The sequence below is a fragment of the Chelonia mydas genome, chromosome 17 (genome assembly GCF_015237465.2).
Source record: "Chelonia mydas isolate rCheMyd1 chromosome 17, rCheMyd1.pri.v2, whole genome shotgun sequence".
NCBI lineage: Eukaryota > Metazoa > Chordata > Testudines > Cheloniidae > Chelonia > Chelonia mydas.
Genome location: NC_051257.2, coordinates 13,058,143 through 13,078,946, shown reverse-complemented (window position 1 = coordinate 13,078,946; position 20,804 = coordinate 13,058,143). Strand labels below are relative to the sequence as shown.

The window sequence follows — 20,804 nt, the reverse complement described above, 5'->3', positions numbered from 1 at the left end:
TGCTTGGTTTCAGTAATCTCACTAGTGTCCTAACTTTGCAACAGGAGGGTGACACCTACAAAAAGTTTGTCCCATATCTATTATGCAGGCATCATGGAAACCAACATAAACAAAAGGCATACAATAGCTCAATCCTTTCTTCGCAATCCTTACATTGCACCCTTTCTAATAAAAATCTATACACAAACTTTTTGAAGCCTGATCCAGAATCTGGTCTCCACACCATCTTTATGGACCCTCACCTTGTTTTGTAAGTGCATCTCTAAGACCTGGAGTAATCATCTCCCTCCTTTCACTCTCTTCATTTTTCCCACTGCTCTGCTGAGATGGACCTGTCCTGCCAGCTTCTTCCCCAAGTTCACGTTCTTTCTGTTAAAAGAGAATGAATTACAATCATTTATCTGAATATGCAATATTTAGACATAGGAATATTCCTAACAACCTCAAATCACAGCTATTAAACTTGATAACAATTCTGGCACACCAAGATGAACCTGGCACTCATGCAATTCATTTGTTAAAAGCTGATCATCCATTATTTCACTCCACCTCTTCGTCATGCTGTCCAAAACACTTAAATACCTGGATTTACAAAGGAGTCTAATGGAGTTTGGCATCTAAATTCCATAGAAAGTCAATGGGATTTGAGAACCCAATTCCCATAAATTCCTTTGAAAATCCACAGCCATAGGGACTTTCATCTCCAAGTGCTTTACAACTGATCCATATGTGCAGAGATCACATCTCCCTGCCAATAAACCACAGCCATCTCTTGGGTAAAAAGTAGTTCCCGTAGTGCTCAGCACTGCAGTGATTTAGCACAGGTCAGTGAAGAATGCCCCATAACCGTTTTAAACCACTGAAGGGTTTTAAATAGGCAAAACAATTTACTGACTTGGAGACATGAAATGTTGCTACTACTCTTACACTAAATACCATAGGACCTTTCCTGGCCAGTGCTTCAGACCTCTGTTTTATGTCTATCTGGAGCATCACACACTCCAGAAACATAACTTGTCCTTTCATGCTGTGATGCTGCATCAGTTCAGGACTGTCGCTGCAGACCCAACCAACTGCATTGTTTAGAAATAAGCTAATAAATCTCATCATGGAATCCAACTAAGATTAGAGCCACCATTATCAGCCACAGTATAACAAGAGTATTGGACTCTCCAGGGATACAATGCTACAAATATGGCTAATCCCCACAGTCTAGTTTGACATGAATAAAGAAAACACAGATTAGTATAAAGTTAAAAAGAGGGCCAAAAAAAGAGTACATCATAATTGTGAATCCCCTGCTGTATGAGTATCACTTCTGAGATTGTACTGCCATTTATAGTTGCCCGGACAGCACACATGGAAGTATATATAATTACTTTGATATTTGATGGAAGGTATACTACATTTGTTCTCAAATTCAAAGAAAATATACAAACGTTACAGACAAATGATGTTTAAAAATGGAGTCATTCTGATTTCCCAAAAATCAAGTTGTTTTACAACCAGGTCCATTTTAATCAGCACCCCTGATCTAGGTCTATTTTAAATCAGTAGACACACACACACACCCAGGAAGTTCCAATAATTTTTTCCAGTTTTCGCTTATTTCTACTTCCTATTAAAGAAACGTACTATTAAACGTAGTATTCTATTAAAGATACTAATCAAACAACTGCTCTTAATTTCCTGAGCTCCACATGGTCTTCCTGACCAGATTCACAGTAACTCAAACAGTTCTCAAGACACACGTACGTATTTCATTTGAACTCCAAGAAGTTTTCAGAAAATACTTAGAGCCAGCTCAGAACCATCAAAGAATTCAGTTTGCCGTTGCTTCCAGGAAGTCATATGGGATAGATTATTGAAGTCATATTGGATAGATTCTACCCACCCTTCATATTAGAGAAGTACCTTACTTGTTCATATTGAAGTAGTACCTGTTGATTTCAATAGGACTACTTGTGCAGTAGGCATCAGTCATCAGAACATAACAGAATCTGGCCCTTACTAAACTCGTAAGATATGGTCCAACTTTTGCTTCTTTGCATTCATAGTTTGTTCAAAAACAGTTCTAGGATACAAGTACAGCATTTCATCAGCAATTCTACCAACATTTTTGTAATTCATCTGAAGTTTCTTAAAAGGTTCACAATATAAAGCACCCAGCCACTAATACAAATCACAGAAATGTTGAGCTGGAAGGGAGCTCGAGAAGTCAACCAGTCCAGGCCCCTGTGCCGAGGCAGGACCAAGTAAACCTAGACCATCCGTGACTGGTGTTTGTCCAATCTGTTCTTAAAAACCTTCAGTGATTGGGGATTCCACAACCTTCCTTGGAAGGCTATTCCAGAGCTTAAATACCCTTATAGTTTGAAAGTTTTTGCTAATACCTAACGTAAATCTTCCTTGCTGCAGATTAAGCCCATTACTACTTCTCCCACCTTCAGTGGACATGGAGAACAACTGATCATCATCCTCTTTAGACCAAACCCTTAACTTATCTGAAGACTATTAGCAAGCCCCTTCTCAGTCTTCTTTTCTCAGGATTAAATATGCCCAGTTTTTTTTTTTTTTTTTTAACATTTCCTCATAGATCAGGTTTTCTAAAACTTTTCACTATTTTTGTTGCTCTCTTCTGGACTCCCTCCAGTTTAGCCACATCTTTCCTAAAGACACAGTTCTCCAGCTGAGGCCTCACCAGTGCCAAGCAGAGTGGGACAATTACCTCATGTCTTATATACAACCCTCTTGTTAATATAAATACGCTTCTAAGTCCAATATAAGACACCACCTTCACTCATCAAGACACTTGGACAATAAAATATTGATGTTACTGAAAAGGCTTCATACATAAGCAGGGAGAAGGTAAGTTAGTCATCTTTTAAGTAACTATTGAGCATCTCTCTCTAAAAGCTCTAATTCATGTCTGGGCTAGATTCTGCCCTCCCCTTACTCAAGGTGGGCAGTACCTTACTCACAGTCGTCCCATTAACTTATCAGAGTGCAGAGTTACTCAACGTGAGTAACAAGGTAAATTTCTTATACCGCATAGAATCATAGAAACATAGGGTTAGAAGGGACACAAGGGTCACCTGGGCTAACCCATGCCAAGATGCAGGATTTGTTGAGTCTAAACTATCCAAGACAGATGGCTATCCAGCTTCTTTTTGAAAACCTCCAGTGAAGTAGCTTCCATGTCTTCCCTAGGTAGTTTGTTCGATTGTCCTACTGTTCTTACAGTTAGGAAGTTTTTCGTGAGATTTAATCTAAATCTGCTATACTGTAATTTGAATGCATTGTCTTTTGTTCTTCCTCTGTGGGCAGGACAGCATGTACTGATGCAGGAGCATTCCCTTTTACATGAGTAGAGAGCACAATGTGTATCTGTGTTGCTGCATTAAATGTAGTAATTCACATAAGTGTGCAGTACAAATAAATCCTATACCGAACCAACCTTTGCATACAAGAAAAGTCATCTTGCATGATTAAGTATCCTAGCATATCTATTTTTCTATATACTATAATATGCTGTATTATCTCAGCAAAGTATTGAAACATAAAGAGTCTATTTAATTAGAAAAATATAATCGAAATCTGCATATTTAAATTCAAAAAATAAATTCTTATTTTTTCCTACCTTTAAGAGACTGTCTACCACTTTTTTCCCAGGCTGATTTCAAAGTGTGTAAACAGAACACCAATCATTTGTTCCAATCTTAACTGAGTACCCAATTTGTTTTGTGTTTGGTAAATATTTAATCCAAGACATTTCTTGAAGGGAAAAGCAACTTGCTGCCCTAGGAGTTGTATTTATTCATTTGCTTAATAATAAACCTTTCATGTTTGTTATTTAGGATTTGAAAGAAAAGAACAAAAGTAAACAATTTAGCACAGAGAGCAAACTTCTCAAGGGTGATTTAGCAAGAAGCACTGAAGTAAATTTAAGGCAAGTTCATTGTCTTTCTGTAACAAATCAAGCAAGTAGTGGCTACAGCCAGCTTTTCTTGCCCTTGAAATAATGTGGCTGCCAATAAAACAAGCCAAACACTAATCCTTCTGTTCTATATTCACAGGCAGCAAAAGTCCACGGACAGTGAAAACTTGGGAATTCAGATTTTTGCTACTTAAGGCCCAAATTCTGAAGCCTGCGGGAGTTTTGCTACTATACTTCATTGGGACCTAAATAAGGACAATTACACCTCATGCTTCCGGGCACAAGCTGACCTCAATCTTGGGTCAGGAAAGAAATGTATTTCTCTTTATTCTTATATGTACAGCATAACACCATCAGCTAGGCACTTTGTGGAACAGGCCAGAGAAATCCACCTTCCTCTGAATGACCAAATATTAGCCATTATAAAAGGCAGAACATGGGACCAGTTGCCTGATTTAGTAGAGAAGGTTCTGTGTTCCCGGTTAGGATAGGAATAGAAAGCAGAACAACATTCATTATCTGCAAATTCACAGCTCAAATGTTTCAAATGCTTCTTTATATGCATTTCTTACAAATATGCCTGAAAAGCGCACACAAAACGTGAAGTTCTTTCAGCAGCGTGTGTTTATTTGGGGTCCTGCCGATATCTGCAGACATGGAGGAGGACACCTCCACAGATGGTTATAGCTGAAACTGTCAAAACTCCTCAGCTGCATTTTTGGCTTCATTATGTAGAATTCAAAATATTCAGAACACATTCTGTGGATAAAATTAGCCATTTCAATTTAAACTACGCACACAGTTAATTTAAGTCTTTTTAACCTCCCATTAAATGTGGCTCTCGTTCTCAGTGGGTCATAGCTGAAGAAAATCTGTTGATATAACTCACTATACAATTCTCTACTTCAGCATGGCAGCTGCCACCAATAATGTCCAAAAGATAAAACTCTGTTTCACAGATGGTCCAGACCATTACTTATTCTCCCAGGAGAAACATGCTAAAGACCTTCAGAAGTTGGTCTGGCTTCTGGAAGACTGGTTTTCTAGTCAAGTGGATCCAACCTTTTTAATGGAGGATAGTCTACAAATATTTGAAGGGCACAAACACCAAGCAGACAGAGTTACTTAGTGTTATCTACGGGGACAGAACTAGCAATAATGAACAAAAATGAAAGGGAAAATTTAGGCAGGATTATCAGCCTCCCCAGGGAGGTGGTGAAAGCCCCACTGTTTCAAACATTTAAAACCAGAAGGGATAAAGTCTTAGAAAAACATACCATAAGTAAGGCCCTTTGATTTCAGTTTTTACTGAAAAATTCCCAGCTTGTACAAAAGCTGTTACTCTGAAACCAGTAAAAACTGAGTAACAGCCGTGTTAGTCTGTATTCGCAAAGAGAAACGGAGTACTTGTGGCACCTTAGAGACTAACCAATTTATTTGAGCATAAGCTTTCGTGAGCTACAGCTCACTTCATCGGATGCATACTGATTTTTTACCTGAATTTTGTACCACACAAGTACACAAAAATACTGTTTATGTTAAGAAAATCCAGTATATTACATTAGATAGATATGTTTATGTTAACAAGTTAATCTAAGTGTCCATGCAAGGCCATCTGTTATAAGGCAATGGAATGGAAGATATACATGAACACACATACACTGTACATACTGAATGTAAAGTTCATGAAATAAACCACAGCATTAAACGTCTCTTATTTCCAGTACTCTTACTTTTCTCTATTTGTTGCTTTTTTTTTTTGTTCCTCCCATCCCCCAATATTAACTCCGATATTTACCCAGAAAGATTTACGTTAATTTTTGGAACTGATTTTTCATCCATTTTTTAATTATTGTAATAAACCCAGATAAATTCCCATGAATTTTTAAACAAAGCAAAAACTGAAAACAAAGGGCCTTGACCATAGGAAACAACACTGTCCTGGCAAGAATATGAACTAGATGAGCTAATATGTCTGTTCTAAATCAGACTAAAACCTCAGCTGAATCACTGAACACCAGCAGCCTTCCAGGCAGTAATTGTTTGGGGTAGGATTGCAAGGTGTCCGGTTTTCGACCAGAACGCCCAGTCGAAAAGGGACCCTGGCAGCTGTGGTCAGCACCGCTGACCACTTTAACAGTCCGGTCGACGGTGCAGCAGGGCTATGGCAGGCTCCCTGCCTGCCGAGGCTCCGCACGGCTCCCAGAAGCAGCAGCATGTGTCCCCCATCTCCGCCCCCCCCCAGCTCCTATGCATAGGGGCAGACAGAGGGCAAGGGCAGTGTGTGGAGTCCCAAGCGCCGGCTCTGCAACTCCCATTGGCCGAGAACCGTGGCTAATGGGAGTTGCGGGGGCAGTGTCTGCAGACCACATAGTGTGCGGACCCGCCTGGCCTTGCCTCTGCATAGGAGCAGAAGGGCAGACATGCCACTGATTCCAGGAGCTGCTTGAGGTAAGCATCGCCCAGAGCCTGAACCCCTGACCCCCTCCCGCACCCCAGCCCCCTGCCCCAGCCCTGAGCCCCCTCCTGCCCTCCAAACCCCTCGATCCCAGCCCGGAGCCCTCTTCTACACCCCAAATCCCTCATCCCAGCCCCACCCCAGAGCCTGCACCCTCAGCCCAACACCTGTGCCCCAGCCCAGAGGCCACTCCCACACTCCAAACCCCTCAACCTCCTGCATCCCAAATCAAGTCACGCCCAATTTGTCCTTGCCTAGAGGCCGAGCTATTTTCAACCCCACTTGAGATGGGTCGGTATCCTTGATCAACCACAGATCATTTCCTAGCCTACACATGTCACAAGTGTATACAAAAGGCCAACACTGCGCTCATCAGTAGAGTGAGATTAGCACCCCTAGAGCTACAATTATATAAGGTTATTGGCAGAAACAGGTTAACACTGTTTCCCTGGCTAAGACCAAGCTGTACTACGAACCAAGACAAACTCCATGGCATGGTTTTGTACTCAGAGGTTACTCCATACCAGTTTACAGGTACAGTTTAATATATCAGTTTACAGCATACTTAGGCCCTGTTTACATCTGTAAAATTGAGTCAATACTACTTCCTTTCTCCTACCCTTTGTCCATCTCGTGTATATAAACTCAGGACAGACATACTTTCATGCTGTGTATGTATAACACCTCGCACAACAGAGTCTCAATCTCAGTTGCAGCACTAGGTGCTACTGCCACAAATGACAGAGAGGGATTTCTGTCCATCAACTCTCTGAAGTGCTCAAACAAAAATCAACCAATTTGCTGAAGGAAGCAAAGCTGTGCATCACCTTAAAATGAAGAAAGGACCTGATGGGTAACGTATTTCAGAATAACCGCACCTTTAGAGAAAAGGAATACGCTTTGGCAAGACAGAAGACAAACTTTCAGGGTTGACTGCCATTTAGGGACTATGCCATACACTTGGACAGTGTGGGACGGGGCGCGGGGTCCCAGCGGCGCTTACCATGGCTCCCAGGAAGAGGCCAAGTCTCTGCAGCCTGTAGGCAGAGGCGTGGCCAGGCAGCTCCGCGCACTGGCCTTGTGCCTGCGGGTGCCGCCCCGCAGCTCCCATTGGTTGCAGTTCCTGGCCAGTGGGAGCTGCGGAGCTGGCACTCGGGCGGGGGCAGCGCACAGAGCTTCCCTTGCCCACCATGTGCCATGGGGCCACAGGGACCTGGGCAGCCGCTTCTGGGAGCCACTTGGAGGTAAGGCAGTCAGAGAGCCTGCCTTAGCCCTGGACCCTGCTGTGCCGCCCTGGACCCTGCTGTGCTGCTGTCTGGACTTTTAATGGCCTGATCAGCACCGCCGACCAGAGCCGCTGGGGTCCCTTTTTGACTGGGCATTCTGGTCGAAAACCAGACCTCTGGCAACCCTACTCCAGTTGTGCACATGCTCTTAGTTGTTAGTTGTGAAGCTTTACAGTTCAGAACACTAAGCTCACTCAGTTAGGTTTGGATACCGACAGTGGACACCATGTTTCTTGCACAGATTTTGAACCAAAACCTGTTTCCTTACTCAAGGAAAGCTCCCACCAACTTCACTCAGAGTTTTGTTTAAGTGAAGACAGTAAGATTTGGCCTTTCACAATGATAAAACTATAAAGGTTCTCAAATAAATGTATGAACACTGAGGTTTACAAATCCCACAGGAGCTGAGTAAATATACACCCCATTTTACAAGATGGCAAAATGAGCCAAGAGAGATCAAGTGACCTCCCCAAGAACACACAGTGAATCTGTGGCAGAACAGGAATAGTATCCTAAAGTCTTTGACTCCTAGTCCCCCACTTCAATCCTATCCTAAACACTTGGTTCATTTCCAACTACCCCTTTTCTTTTCTTCCCCCCAGCCCTTGTATTTTAACTTTGCAACTGTGTCCACACACAACATTATATTTGTTTGTTTTGGAAAACAAACCAAGAACACTAATATGAAAATGGTACAAAGAAAAACATGCATGCGTGATTAGCTCTCAACAGATCAAAAAAAAATTAGGTGATTATAAGTATGAAGGTTAATAAAGCAATTCCTTTTGGTAGGACAGATCTGTATTTCTAGTTTATCACAATCATCCAGCTGTGGCAGACACACTGTATGAAGAAACAGTATCCCTGTGATTAATGACCATAGATTTAAAGGCTAAAAATACATCCATTAAATTTCACATTTATCTGACAAACACATTTCTGGGGAGTTACTTTAGAGGACAGAGAAGGTGTACCACATTTTTATCAATCAAAAGCAGAAGGAACTGTTCAACCTGTCACAAGCCAACACCTTCCTCTGATAAACAAAAGCTGGTTGGGGGAATATAACCAAACCATATTCTCTGTTTGAAAAGCAACGAAATTGAAATTACAGCTAACAGCAAGAAAACATAGGAATTACCTTGCTAGGTCAGGCTGCATTCCATCTAATCTAGCATCCTGTCTCTGAGTTACCAGTAACAGATGTTTCAGAGAAAGGTGCAAGAAACTCCATGGTGGACTACTTACAGAGTAACCTCCCCATTGGGCTAATTATTCCTAACCACCCATCAGTTAGTGGTTGCCTTATGTCCTAAAGCATGGAGATTTTTAATATGCCTTGGAATTTATTTTACCCTGTCTTATGAAACTGTGGATATTTTCTCAGTGGTCACAAGTAGGTTTCAGGGGGTTCGCCAAGCAGGACCAGTGTTAGACTCACTGGGGCCCCATGCATGGGGCTGAAGCCCGGGACCCTGAGCCCCACCACCTGGGGCTGAAGCAGAAGCCTGAGCAACTTAAGTGAGCTGTAGCTCACGAAAGCTTATGCTCAAATAAATTGGTTAGTCTCTAAGGTGCCACAGGTACTCCTTTTCTTTTAGCTTTGTGGAGCCCCTGTGGTGTGGGGCCCCAGGCAATTGCCCTACTTCCTACCCCCTAACACTGGTCCTGGCTTTTATATGCAGAAAACCAGTTGTTGTGGCACAGGTGGGCCATGGAGTTTTTATAGCACACTGGGGGTGGCCTCAGAAAGAAAAAGGTTGAGAACCCCTTATCTATATGAAGATCTAACCCCTTTCTTGAATTCTATTAAGGACTTGGCTTCCATTTTAGCTTGTGGCAGTGAATTCCACAAGTTAGCTCTTTGTCATGTAAAAAAAGTATTTCCTTTTATCAGTTTTTAAAATCCACTTTTCCTTGCATTATGAGAAAAGGTCTGCTGCCTATATCAAATGCCCTATTTTGTATAATCCTAAGAAACTTGCAGTGTGTAAAAGGCAATACATAAAACAAAAATCTGGTCTAGATTTCCCAGCAAGTCATGTAATGGGAGATGGAATTTCATTCAGCAAAATTAAACGAAGATTAACTGCAGAGATCTGAACAAACATGCATTATTAAGATGCTGCTGTCATGACCTCGCTCATGCTGCCATAGCATAAAAATCAAGACAACAAGGATTTATGACTAGACGTCCCAGGCATTCAAATCTCTGCCACCAGTCCTTACACAGCCACATAAGAGATTAAAATTAGGTCCTAAAAATCTTCAAAAATTATCTTTTACTGCCCCCTACGCACAAAGGAAATGTGCAAGTGTACATCCCAAAGCCAGGGGAATATTAGAAGGATGAAAAAAAAAAAAATCAGAAGCTAAGATACAACGTATTCTACAAATAGATTTTTAGGCCCCTTTCTGCTCTCACTCATCCCATTTTAAGTGATATAATTCCACTGATTTCAGTAGAGTCAGTGTGAGATCAGAATCAGGCCCTGTGAATTTAAGTACTGAACACGTGCAACTCAGTATTCTGTAAACTGGTTTTTAAAATTATCTTAATTTGAAAGACAAAAGCTCTCATTGCACTAATGCGCAGCAGCAGCTAAAGCAAGGACAACTCTGTAAAGAAGGATGCTTTGGACTTAACCAACAATGATACCTTCCATCTTGGAAATCAGACAACTCAATAATGAAGAATTAGTTTCACATTTCAAATTCTTCTGCATGTTAATATCACATCTTCAGTGTTTATTTTTATTACAATAAATGACTGCACCTATGGGATCATTCCACAATTCAAGCAGTTACACAAATTCGTTAGTAAGTCAGTCTGCATATTCCCTGGGAGATTCATCAGAGGCAAAGCCATGCATTCTCATAGCTAACGATAAAGACAGACACCTATTTAGCCGCTCACATGCAGCAATATGGTCATATCCTGCCATCGTTCTGTGTATGGAGATCCACTGAAGTCAACTGGAGTTTTACATTAAAATTAATAGCAGGATATGGCTGTAGTTAAGAAACCTATCCTTGACAAGCAATTTTTAAAAGACGAATGAAATGCAACTTTCAGACATTAACACACACAGCCAACACATAGCTAGAGGAAATACAAGAGTCTTCCCCCAGGCCTGCCTGAGGCCAGGTCTCCAACTATAAACTTACATCAGTATAGCTACATCACGACGGGGTATGAAAAATGCACAACCCTGAGCAATGCAGGTTATACCAACCTAGACAGAGCTATGTCAATGTCCTGTCAACATAGCTACTGCCTCCCACAGAGGTGGATTAAATATGCTGACAGGAGAAGCCCCCCATACCATCTTCACTGAAGCGCTGCAGCATTTTAAGTGTAGACCTGCCCTGAGGATTCTTTGGAGGTATTTAACTGCCACAGGTGAGGTTTTTAGTTGGAATATCCATGGGCGAAGAGATGAAAGAAAATACTTCCCAGGTCTAAGCTTTCTGAATTAATCCAAAATCCTAGACAGCTACAGAACACACAAGAAGTAGTTTACTCTTACAAGTAGCCTCCTTGAACTCAAGTGGGTCTAGTAGTATAAGAGTTGCAGGATAGAGTCCCTAGATTGTATGGGGCAGGGGGTTGCACTTCTGGGATAGCCAACCTACATAGAGTCTGCACAAAGAAACCAGTTTAGGGAGGAGGGGATTAATAAAAGACTCCAGCTCCACAGACAAAATAAGGGGAGGATGAGAGGTAGAGACAGAAAACTCCATCTTAGATCCTAGAAAGACCAAGCGTCAAGCAACAGTGAGTTTTTGTTGCCTATTTGTAACACTCAATTATACTGGAAATTCTGACTTTGGTCACTACCAGGGCAGTGATCACAAAACTTTAGGAAACAGTTGTAGTTTACTGTTGTGGTCATTTGCTTGTTCATAAACTAGACAATGGACTACGCATATTTTTATTTTACATTGCACATTCCTTGTGCTGTTGCTAGATTCTATTAGTCAGTGAAACCTTGAGGTCTAATCTCCTATAAAAATGGTTGCAAAAATGATTATTTTTTCCCTTTAGTGGTTTCAAGTCATGTCACAAATGAAGGCTACCAAAAAGAATCTTTTATTGGACCAACTTCTGTTGGTGAGAGACACAATCTTTCAAGCTTTAAGCCTGGAGAAGAGCTCAAGGTGGCTCAAAGTTTGTCTCTCTTACCAACAGAAGTTGGTCCAATAATCGATATTACCTCACCCACATTGTCTCTCTCATATCCTGGGACCTCCACAGCTAAACTACACTGCATACACAAAGAATCTCTTTTTCTTTTCTCCAGTGACCTCTAGTGGTGAATACATATGACAGTGAAGCCAAAGGAGGACTGTACCCTATTGCAAATAGGATCAAAGCGTGTTAAGGGTGAGGAAGATCTAGTAAGTGGAAAATAGTTTCCCCCCAATGGAGACACAGATACTAAGCTGACACTACACTAAGGAAAGGTAGACATTCAGATACAGGTCCCCATCTTCCCCCATGACAGTTAATGAGGCAGTATGAGCTCGGGGGAGAAGCCTGCTAATCTCAGAATTTCCCCTTGAGAAAAGAGATGAAGTATCCTCAGACAGCTTCATTCTGCATTCCTTGCACTCCCATGTTTCCCACTGAAATCAATTAGAGTTTTGGGTGTTGAGGCAATAGAAGATCAGGCCTGCCAGATTTATCTGCAACTGTCTCTTAAAACTAACTAGTAACTGCCGTTACTGTTATGGACTACAAAGAAACGTGCACACCAATTATTTTCATTGCACACGCAACTGAAACTTTACAGTTATTGCCTCGGATGCCTTACTAGATAAATCCAAACAGATCTGCAATATAACAGGAATAATGACCATGTGGCAGAGGCAGGAGGTTTGTTTTTGGTGGTGTGTTTGTGGGGTTTTTTTTGTGTTTTTTTTTTTTTTTTAAAAAAACACACTTAGCTACTGAGAGCATTTAATAAAACCAACATAAAATAGTAGGCCTAGTTCTGTAGTTGAAAACTCATCTTTGCACTTAGCAAAAATAACTTCTGAGGACACTTCCCGTTCATTGTTCAGGAACACCACTTTTTCCTCTACGAGCCCAAAGTAGAGTCAATATTAGTGCATGCACCTGTATTTCCAAAGAGAGAAACTTCGGGCCCTGTCCTAGTCCCATTGCATTTCAAACCTTTATTTTTCTTCTTTTTTATTAGACATTTATGCTGCAATCACCCCTAGAGGCATCAACCAAGTCAGAGCTGCATTATTCTACAAATAGGTCAAATATATAGCAAGTGACAGTCCCAGTGCAAAGAGCTAATTCCTGCTCTCTTAAATTCCTGAAAGACTCTCCAACTTTCTCCTTTAGTCAGGAAAGACAATTGAACCAAAACTTCATGCTAGCAAGCACTCTTGTGACAATATGAACACAGCTCACTGTCGCAGAGTGTCCCCTTGTTGCAAGACCAGGTGTTGCAGCACTTGCGCCTCAGTTTCCCCTTAACACTCTTCAGCCTACTCTTGCCAGAGAGGTGACATGGCCCTCCAGCCAAGCCACTTTAAACATTCAATCCCTTCCAGGGTAACAGAGACCCTTAGTCTAAGTCCAATGCAACACCAAAACAAAAGAAAGTCTTCTTTACAGGCGGGCTTCCAGCAGCAATGGCCTGTCTCACTATCACCCCAACCATCCAGGTCAGGTCTACCCTCCTTCAAAGGGACCCTGGCAGGCTACAGCCAATTCCTAGCTCACACTCAGCTTTTTCCCTCTTTAGGAGCAACCCATCCGCTCCCACCCCAGCCAGCACTCAACTGCTGGACTTTCCTCCTCAGGCAGCTCACCTGTTCTCCTCCTTAGCCAGGGGATTATCGCCTGCTTCCACATGGAGCTCCTCTTCTTAAATCCAACACCCAGCGCAGGTGTAGCAGGGTGGGACTAACTGAACAGGGCTGACTGGCCCTTACAGGGGAAAGCATCCCTGCTACCCAAAAGCATTCAGCTGTCTAACATGATTGAAGATAGTGTCATGCCACAGACTCTATAAAGCAGGGGTAGGCAAACTTTTTGGCACAAGGCCCACATCAGGGTTGCGCAACTGTATGGAGGGCTGGGTAGGGAAGGCTGTACCCCCCCAAACAGCCTGGCCCCCACCCCCTGACCGCCCCAGAACCTCTACCCCATCCAACCACTCCCTATCCCCTGACTGCCCCCAGGGACCCCCTATGCAACCCCTGCACCGCCGCACGCGTCCCCCTGCCGCCACCCCCTTACCATGCTGCTCAGAGCAGCAGGAGCTCGCAGCCCCGCTGCCTGCGCAGTGGCGTAGCTGCGGGGGAGGAGAAACAGCGGGGGAGGGGCCGGGGGCGAGCCTCCTGGCCGGGAGCTCATGGACCAGGCAGGATGGTCCCACGGGCCGTAGTTTGCCCACCTCTGCTATAAAGGCATGTCATGTCATCGTCATCTGCTTGTCCACCTAAAATGGAGTTTTATCCATTGTACCGTGGCATCATGGGTGACACTAAACAAATCATATTGTTTACCCCCAATTGGAGGGAAATTTTAAATACGAAACATCTATGCTACCAAGAGCTGTACTCTGTGCACTTTTCAATCCACATTTTTCCAGGCGTCAGTGCCCTTTATTACAATCCCGTAACTTTAAAATAAGACTATTGCTAAATCTTTTGAAGGGGGAAAAGAGCACTTCCCAACCTACCTCCAAATATTTTAAGTCACATTTTTGTTGTGTCCTTAGGTGATAACCAACTGAGTTTACTGCTTAGTTTATAGTTTACCTATATAGCTACAAGCCAGGGGCAGTAATATTTTAATCAGCTCGCCACCTTGGTGATAAGGAAACTCCAAGTACTGAGCTTGCTCCAATAGCAGTACCTTGGCCTTCTTCATGTGACCCATAATTTTGCCCAGATCTTCAACGTCAATGACAGAGTTACGGCTTCCATCTTCCTCAGCGCCCGACTCCTCCTCGCTGGTGGTTTCAAATAAATCCTCCACCTATGCAATAAAGATTGCAGAAGGAATTTTAGAAGCTTGCGTACTATATTAAATATAAACCCCTGCCTATTCGAGCCTGCTGATTCAATTACACAACATGTGGCGAAGACTTCTGGAAGGGTTAACGATGGGACATTTGACCTATACAAGGCACACAACTCCCAGCTGTAGCAATAAAAAGCCTGATGAATTGTTTTTTTCAATGAATTTAAGAGTACACAAAGCATTTGACCCTCAGTCTCCTGGGAAATCTGGCTTCCAGATTCATTCCACTCTCTCTCTTTCCTGATCCGTCCATTTGCCACCCTGTCATTGGCAGTTTAAATCAGAGGTTAGGACAAAGGCACCCAACTCCCATGGGATTTAGGCACCTCATTCCTTTAGGCTCCTTTGAAAATCCACACCAGAGTGATCAATATCACAGTGAACAAGACAGGAAGGGAACTGCTGTTCAAATTGTAAACTCCTCAGGGCAGGGGGCTTGTCTTACTCCCCCGTAAAGAGCCAGGCACAGCAGCTGTCCTGTATCAATATTAACAAAGCCTATTCCTCTCGTGGTAGCCTAAGGAAGAGGCAGCCTTGCACCTTCAACCCCATCCAGGGAGAAGAGCAACCGTCTTCTGGTAAGGTCTATAGTGCACTAGAAATGATGCCCTGTGCTCGAGATAGATGATTCAAGTGTCTCAGCATCAGCAGCTGTTGCTTTCACTTTCTACAGAGCAAGAGAGATGATCCCCTAATCAAAACCTGTTATTAACACAAACACTGTGGGAGAGAGACAAGCAGTTAGACATGTAAGTATTCAGAGGAAGAGACAGAGCTGCCTCAGACAATGCTGCCAATCTGCAGCTGAAAAGAGACCCTGGATCAAAGCAGCCCACCTGATCAGCGACAGACTGAAATGCTAGTGGCGCTGTTAACTGCTCCTATGGCACAGTAAAGAAGAAGCTTCACCCCGGCGGTGGAGATAACGTAAGACCTCTCTGAGAAATCAACATGGCTCCCCTTTATGTTGGCTCTGGCACATCCTTGTTCCCATTTAAAGGGAAACTTCCCTGTACCATTCCCTCTAACTCCCCTTCACACACACGAGCTTCAGTTCTACTTCTTTTCTGGCCCTCTACTTGCACCCTCCCCAAGGCACAGAAGCAAGGGACAGGTGTGAGGGAAAAGGTCACATAGTGGATCCAAGCCCTTAGAGCTGGGGAAGCAAAGGGAGGAGTCCAATACCGCTCCAAGAGAGCCCACAGATTTCCTTAAACCAACCCAGCTAAGAGAGACTTGTCACAGAAGTAATGCCCTGTGATTTTTGGACCTACCTCAGTGTTCTCCTGCTCCGACACCCTTTGTTCATGATCTGATCCCTCCTTGCTCTGCTTCCCTTTGGATTTGCACTTGCCTTTCTTACAGTTCCCGCTACAGGGCTTCTTCTCCCCTTTGCAAAGTGCCTGGAGCCTAGCAAGGAACCTGGCCTTCCAAGCGTCGAAGTCAGCCTCGATGCTGCCGTGCTTGCTTTTGGCTACATTACAGTCCCCCTCCGCACGAGTCATGACACGACTAGCACTGAGCATCCACAGCCATTTATCAATGTTTTTTCCAACCTAGGACAGGAGACGGAAAAAAGCCCATTAACAAGGCCCAAGAACTCACAGAGACAGAATTCAGAAAACAAATTGGACAGGAATTTAGAAAGATGTGGCTAGATGCATGGCCATAGCAGGCTGACTAAGTGATTGGGAACCAGGGATTTCTGCGCTCTAATACCAGCTCTGTTAGATGCAGAGTATGAACTTAAACCTTAGCTCTATACCTCATAGTTTCTTCATCAGTAAAACAGTATTGATATCACCACTGAGTCTGTCCAATTCAGGGTGCTAAACTGTAGAAAAGATGTGAACAAACTGGAGAGAGTCCAGAGGAGAGCAACAAAAATGATAAAAGGTTTAGAAAACCTGACCTGTGAGGAAAGGTTAAAAAAACCTGGGCATGTTTAGTCTTAAGCAAAGAAGGCTGAGAAGGGACCCGATAACAGTCTTCAAATCTGTTAAGGGCTGTCCTAAAGAGGACTGTGTTCTCCGTGTCCACTTGAGGTCGGAGAAGTAGTAATGGGCTTAATCTGCAACAAGGAAGATTTAGGTTAGACATTAGGAAAAACTTTCTAACTCTAAGCATAGTTAAGCTCTGGAAGAGGTTTCCAAAGAAGGTTGTGGAATCTCCAACGCTAGAGGATTTTAAAAACCGGTTGGACAAACACTTGTCAGAGATGGTCTAAGTTTACCTGGTCCTGCTTCAGCACAGGACGCTGGATTCGATGACTTCTTGAGGTTCATTCCAGCCCTGTATTTCTAGGATTCTATAATAGATGTGTTTAGGGGATAGTTTTTCATTTCACAGCATTTGCTAGTAATAACTAAACCTATGTATGTAGAATACCAGGTGTTGCCATCAGGCAATCAAGCACCGTACAAGTACATTAGTCTGATAAACTACATCTTTTTTCTCTTTCTGATTTAGGTAATCTCAGTCAGTTCATAAGGTTAAACACCATCAGACTATCACATAGTTGGCGAATATCAAGATTTACATGATCCAGTACAGTAAATGAAATGCAGAGAAAGGAGTACTTTAAAAAAGGGAAAGAGGCAATAAGTCAGTGGTTTATTTTGCTCTTTAAAAAACATACAGAACAGCCTCTGACAAAACAAATATAACAGCTTTATCTACTAATTACTGGTTTTAAAAGCCTGGAAATTCATTTCACAATGAGAGATTTACAAAACGTATTCTGTAAATATTACAAAGGCTGGGGATCAGAGTTACTATATAGTTTTACAAGTGTCTGAATTGCCATCCTGGGGAAAACAATCCACAGGTTAACATAATACCAGTAGGAATCATTCCTCTTCGCTTTGAATGGGTGCTGCACTTGAAGGGGAGTTGGATCTGGCCTTAAATACTGCATCCTTTAAACATCTAATTTTCCAACTTCCTCTTAAAAGCAAGGAATCTCCAGAACACTAACTGCCTAACCTGAGCGGTGAAGAACACTATCAATTTCACTGATGTCTGCAGACACCGAAGATGCTTAGCAATTCTTCAGGATCAGAAAACAAAAAGAAAATCCAGAGAAACTCACCGTGTTGTAGTGGTCCACATATAATGAATTTCCCAAGCCAAACACAGCGTATCTCATGCCTCTCAGATAGGTTTTGCCAAACCTAAAGTCATTCACAGCCTCTTCTAACCATTTGCAGAACCATGCTGCATTTTCAGTTGGCTGTCCATCAGTGTAGGTAGCAACCAGAAACACACAAATATTTTTGCTGATTGCCTGAAGACAGCATAGCAGAGGAAAAGAATATTTTAAAGGGATGATCAGTGCATTTTCTAAAACAACTTTAATATTAGTGTGTCAGGAAGAGAATGTTATTGTCTTTTTAGAAGTCTAGGTATGAAGTCTACGGCAGAAAACCCTAGGCATGAAGCTGGTAAATTCACTTTGTATAAACCATGGATTCAATAAATTGGGAAACTGTATTAATAAACATTTTGCCCCATACAGCATTTCCATTCAAAGATCTAAAGGAACTTTATGAACATTAACTAAATAAATATCAACACCCCAGTGAAGTAGGGATGAACTATTACTACTCCCAGACAGGACACTGAGGCAAGGACTTGAAAAATATCTCTATCTTATTGAGAAAGCTTGCAGCAGAACCAAGAAAAGAACTCAGATCTCCCAGGATCATAGGTCTGTGTTCTAGACAGACTATCATTCTACCTTCTCTTAGAAAAGAAATAGCAAGTTGATGTCAAATAAGGGCCAATATTAAATTACTTCAAGGTGGTGTTTTAGGCTGTAAGAAGCCCAGCATTGAAGGTTCCCATTTACCCCAAAGATGCACTCTTCAACACAAGTCTTATGGGATTTGCAGAGAACTAGGGGAGGTCTGCAGGGAGATGCAGAAGAGATAAGACCTCTCAACAGACCCAGGGAATTGTTACATTTATATACTTTACCTGTCTAGGAAGGGGAAGAAAGAAAAATACTAACCTCTTCGGCTAGACAATCATCTGGATCATAGTTTCTCATGTTAATGATTTCTGCAGGCAAATTAAGGGAGAGAATAGCTTCAGCAAGAATTGTTGCAAATCCCTGGAGAGAGAGACATGGAAAGGCTTTATCTGCAATAACCCAACTGAAGGAAGAGCCAAACAAATTCATGAGAGGGCGTTAGAAACTCACAAACCTTTTAACAAGAAGCTGATATTTCATATGGCTATCATGTACAGAAATAGAACAAAGACAGCTATAAAACACACATTTTCTTTTTTTAAAAGTGAAGTGCATTTGGTTTTGGAAAAAGTGAGTATTTCTACAGACACACAAAAATCACTCAACTTTAATCAGTTTTTGTCTTTGTCAGAGAAACACTATAAAGCAGAATCTCTCCACACAAGAGGAGTTTAAAGTGACACCAACAGATTAACAGAGTATATTTTAAAGGGTTCACGTAATAACCCTTAGATTTTTCAAGATGAATAATTATTTAAAATCTAATTTCCTCTTCACTTTTTTCATTGTATTGGACAACAAAAGCCAAAGTTACGCTTCAATGACATTTTGAATTAACTTTGTCCAAGTAGAATAAAATTACTTTTACCTTAGCAGTGCCAGTCTGAGAGCCATAGAAAACCTTCACCCCAGCAACATAAACCTCCTTCGTCTTTGGCATTGTATATCCATTTATTAGCACATCTTTTGTTACTTTAGATGGAGTTAGCTTCTGGGTGGATTTTTCATCCTACAAAACAATTGTAGTATCCCAATCTTACCCCTTTCAAACTCATCTTAAGCTAGTTTTCACATAAAATGCAAACCACCTGGTTAGATCTTCAGCATTAGGTTGGTGAGCGCTAGCAAATGTAACAGTGATCATTTTTAGAGTTACAGCTGACCCATAAAAACAATCAAACTAGCATCCTCTCATTTAAATAAGCCATGTTTCTGTAATCTTATCTCAGATTATAGGACGTGACTTGATCACAGCAGGTGTCTGAAGACATGCCTTCCTCCCATCCCACATATCTACACACTTCACCCACATACACAACTGAATATTTTATTAGGGAGTTTTTACCCTCTTGAATGGCATAATCCTGCTCCTAGTGAAATCATGGAATTTTTATCATTAACTTCAATGGGAACAGGACTTGATTCTAAAACATCAGGTGTAAGCAGCTGGCAGAGATAGGATTCTACATTTGAAAAAGTGCTGGCCCCGTCCAGAATGTCAGATCTTCTTCACATAATAAACAGAAGCGATTATGTGAGATCAGTTCACATGTCGGTAACAAGGCAGTAAAATATTCAGCAGGTATACTTTTGATATCTTTCTAACACACTTCAAGTACTATGATTTCCGAGTATGCCAAACCACATTTAAACTTTAAGAAATTAGAACTTGCACGTGGCCTAGAGCGGACTACACTGAAATGAAATGCCACATTCCCACATCAAAGTGGGATACATTTCAGTAATAATCAAAGGATTACTGTTGTAACACTCTGGGATACTTCCAGTTGAAAGAATATAAATGCTAGAATTGTGAAGTCTCACTTTACCTGCTTTTTGGCTTTGGTGGTAATGAACTGAAAACAGATCCAAATACCGATGCCAAAAGCTGCACAAGAGTAGATGTAAAACCTGTTTAGCCATAAGGACATCAGATGAGTGTAGAAGAAGCTCCATGTATCCACTGATGCATCTAAAATGAGAATAAATCATGACTGCCCTCTTCCAACTCAGCAAAAGCAGCAGCAGTTTCCTTCATCAACCATTTTAAAAAAGCAACACACACACACACAGCATCTACCAGTCTCATGACCTTAACTATTCTCAGTCTCCAGATCACGCAATGACAGGCAGAAATTGAAATGGCTTTTGACTATGGACACAACCATTATAAATGAATTAGGGACTAGCTGGCCTTTCACCCAGTAAAATACTGCTACATAGACCGAGCATAACTACATTCTCATATGCAGGCCAAAGCCTTGGACTGTTACATGACATTCTAAGTTTCAACAGCATAGCTCTGGTGCACTGTGTCT

General features: G+C 42.0%; 1 protein-coding gene across 7 annotated transcripts in view; it reads right to left on the bottom strand.

Annotated features, from left to right (window-relative positions):
* LOC102929958 (S-adenosyl-L-methionine-dependent tRNA 4-demethylwyosine synthase TYW1) overlaps nucleotides 1-20,804 on the bottom strand; it is a 130,585-nt gene that overhangs the window by 106,068 nt on the left and 3,713 nt on the right. For all 7 annotated transcript variants that reach the window (XR_005222603.2, XR_006286257.1, XM_027831409.3 and 4 more), the window contains exons 3-9: nucleotides 20,316-20,458; nucleotides 19,355-19,495; nucleotides 18,745-18,846; nucleotides 17,824-18,018; nucleotides 16,007-16,288; nucleotides 14,565-14,687; nucleotides 243-369 (exon numbers count right to left, since the gene is read on the bottom strand). Coding sequence is in view for 5 of the 7 variants with exons in the window: in XM_027831409.3 (XP_027687210.1) it covers nucleotides 243-369; nucleotides 14,565-14,687; nucleotides 16,007-16,288; nucleotides 17,824-18,018; nucleotides 18,745-18,846; nucleotides 19,355-19,495; nucleotides 20,316-20,458 (1,113 nt within the window). In the remaining 2 variants the exon portion in view is untranslated. The remainder of the gene's footprint in view (nucleotides 1-242; nucleotides 370-14,564; nucleotides 14,688-16,006; nucleotides 16,289-17,823; nucleotides 18,019-18,744; nucleotides 18,847-19,354; nucleotides 19,496-20,315; nucleotides 20,459-20,804) is intronic.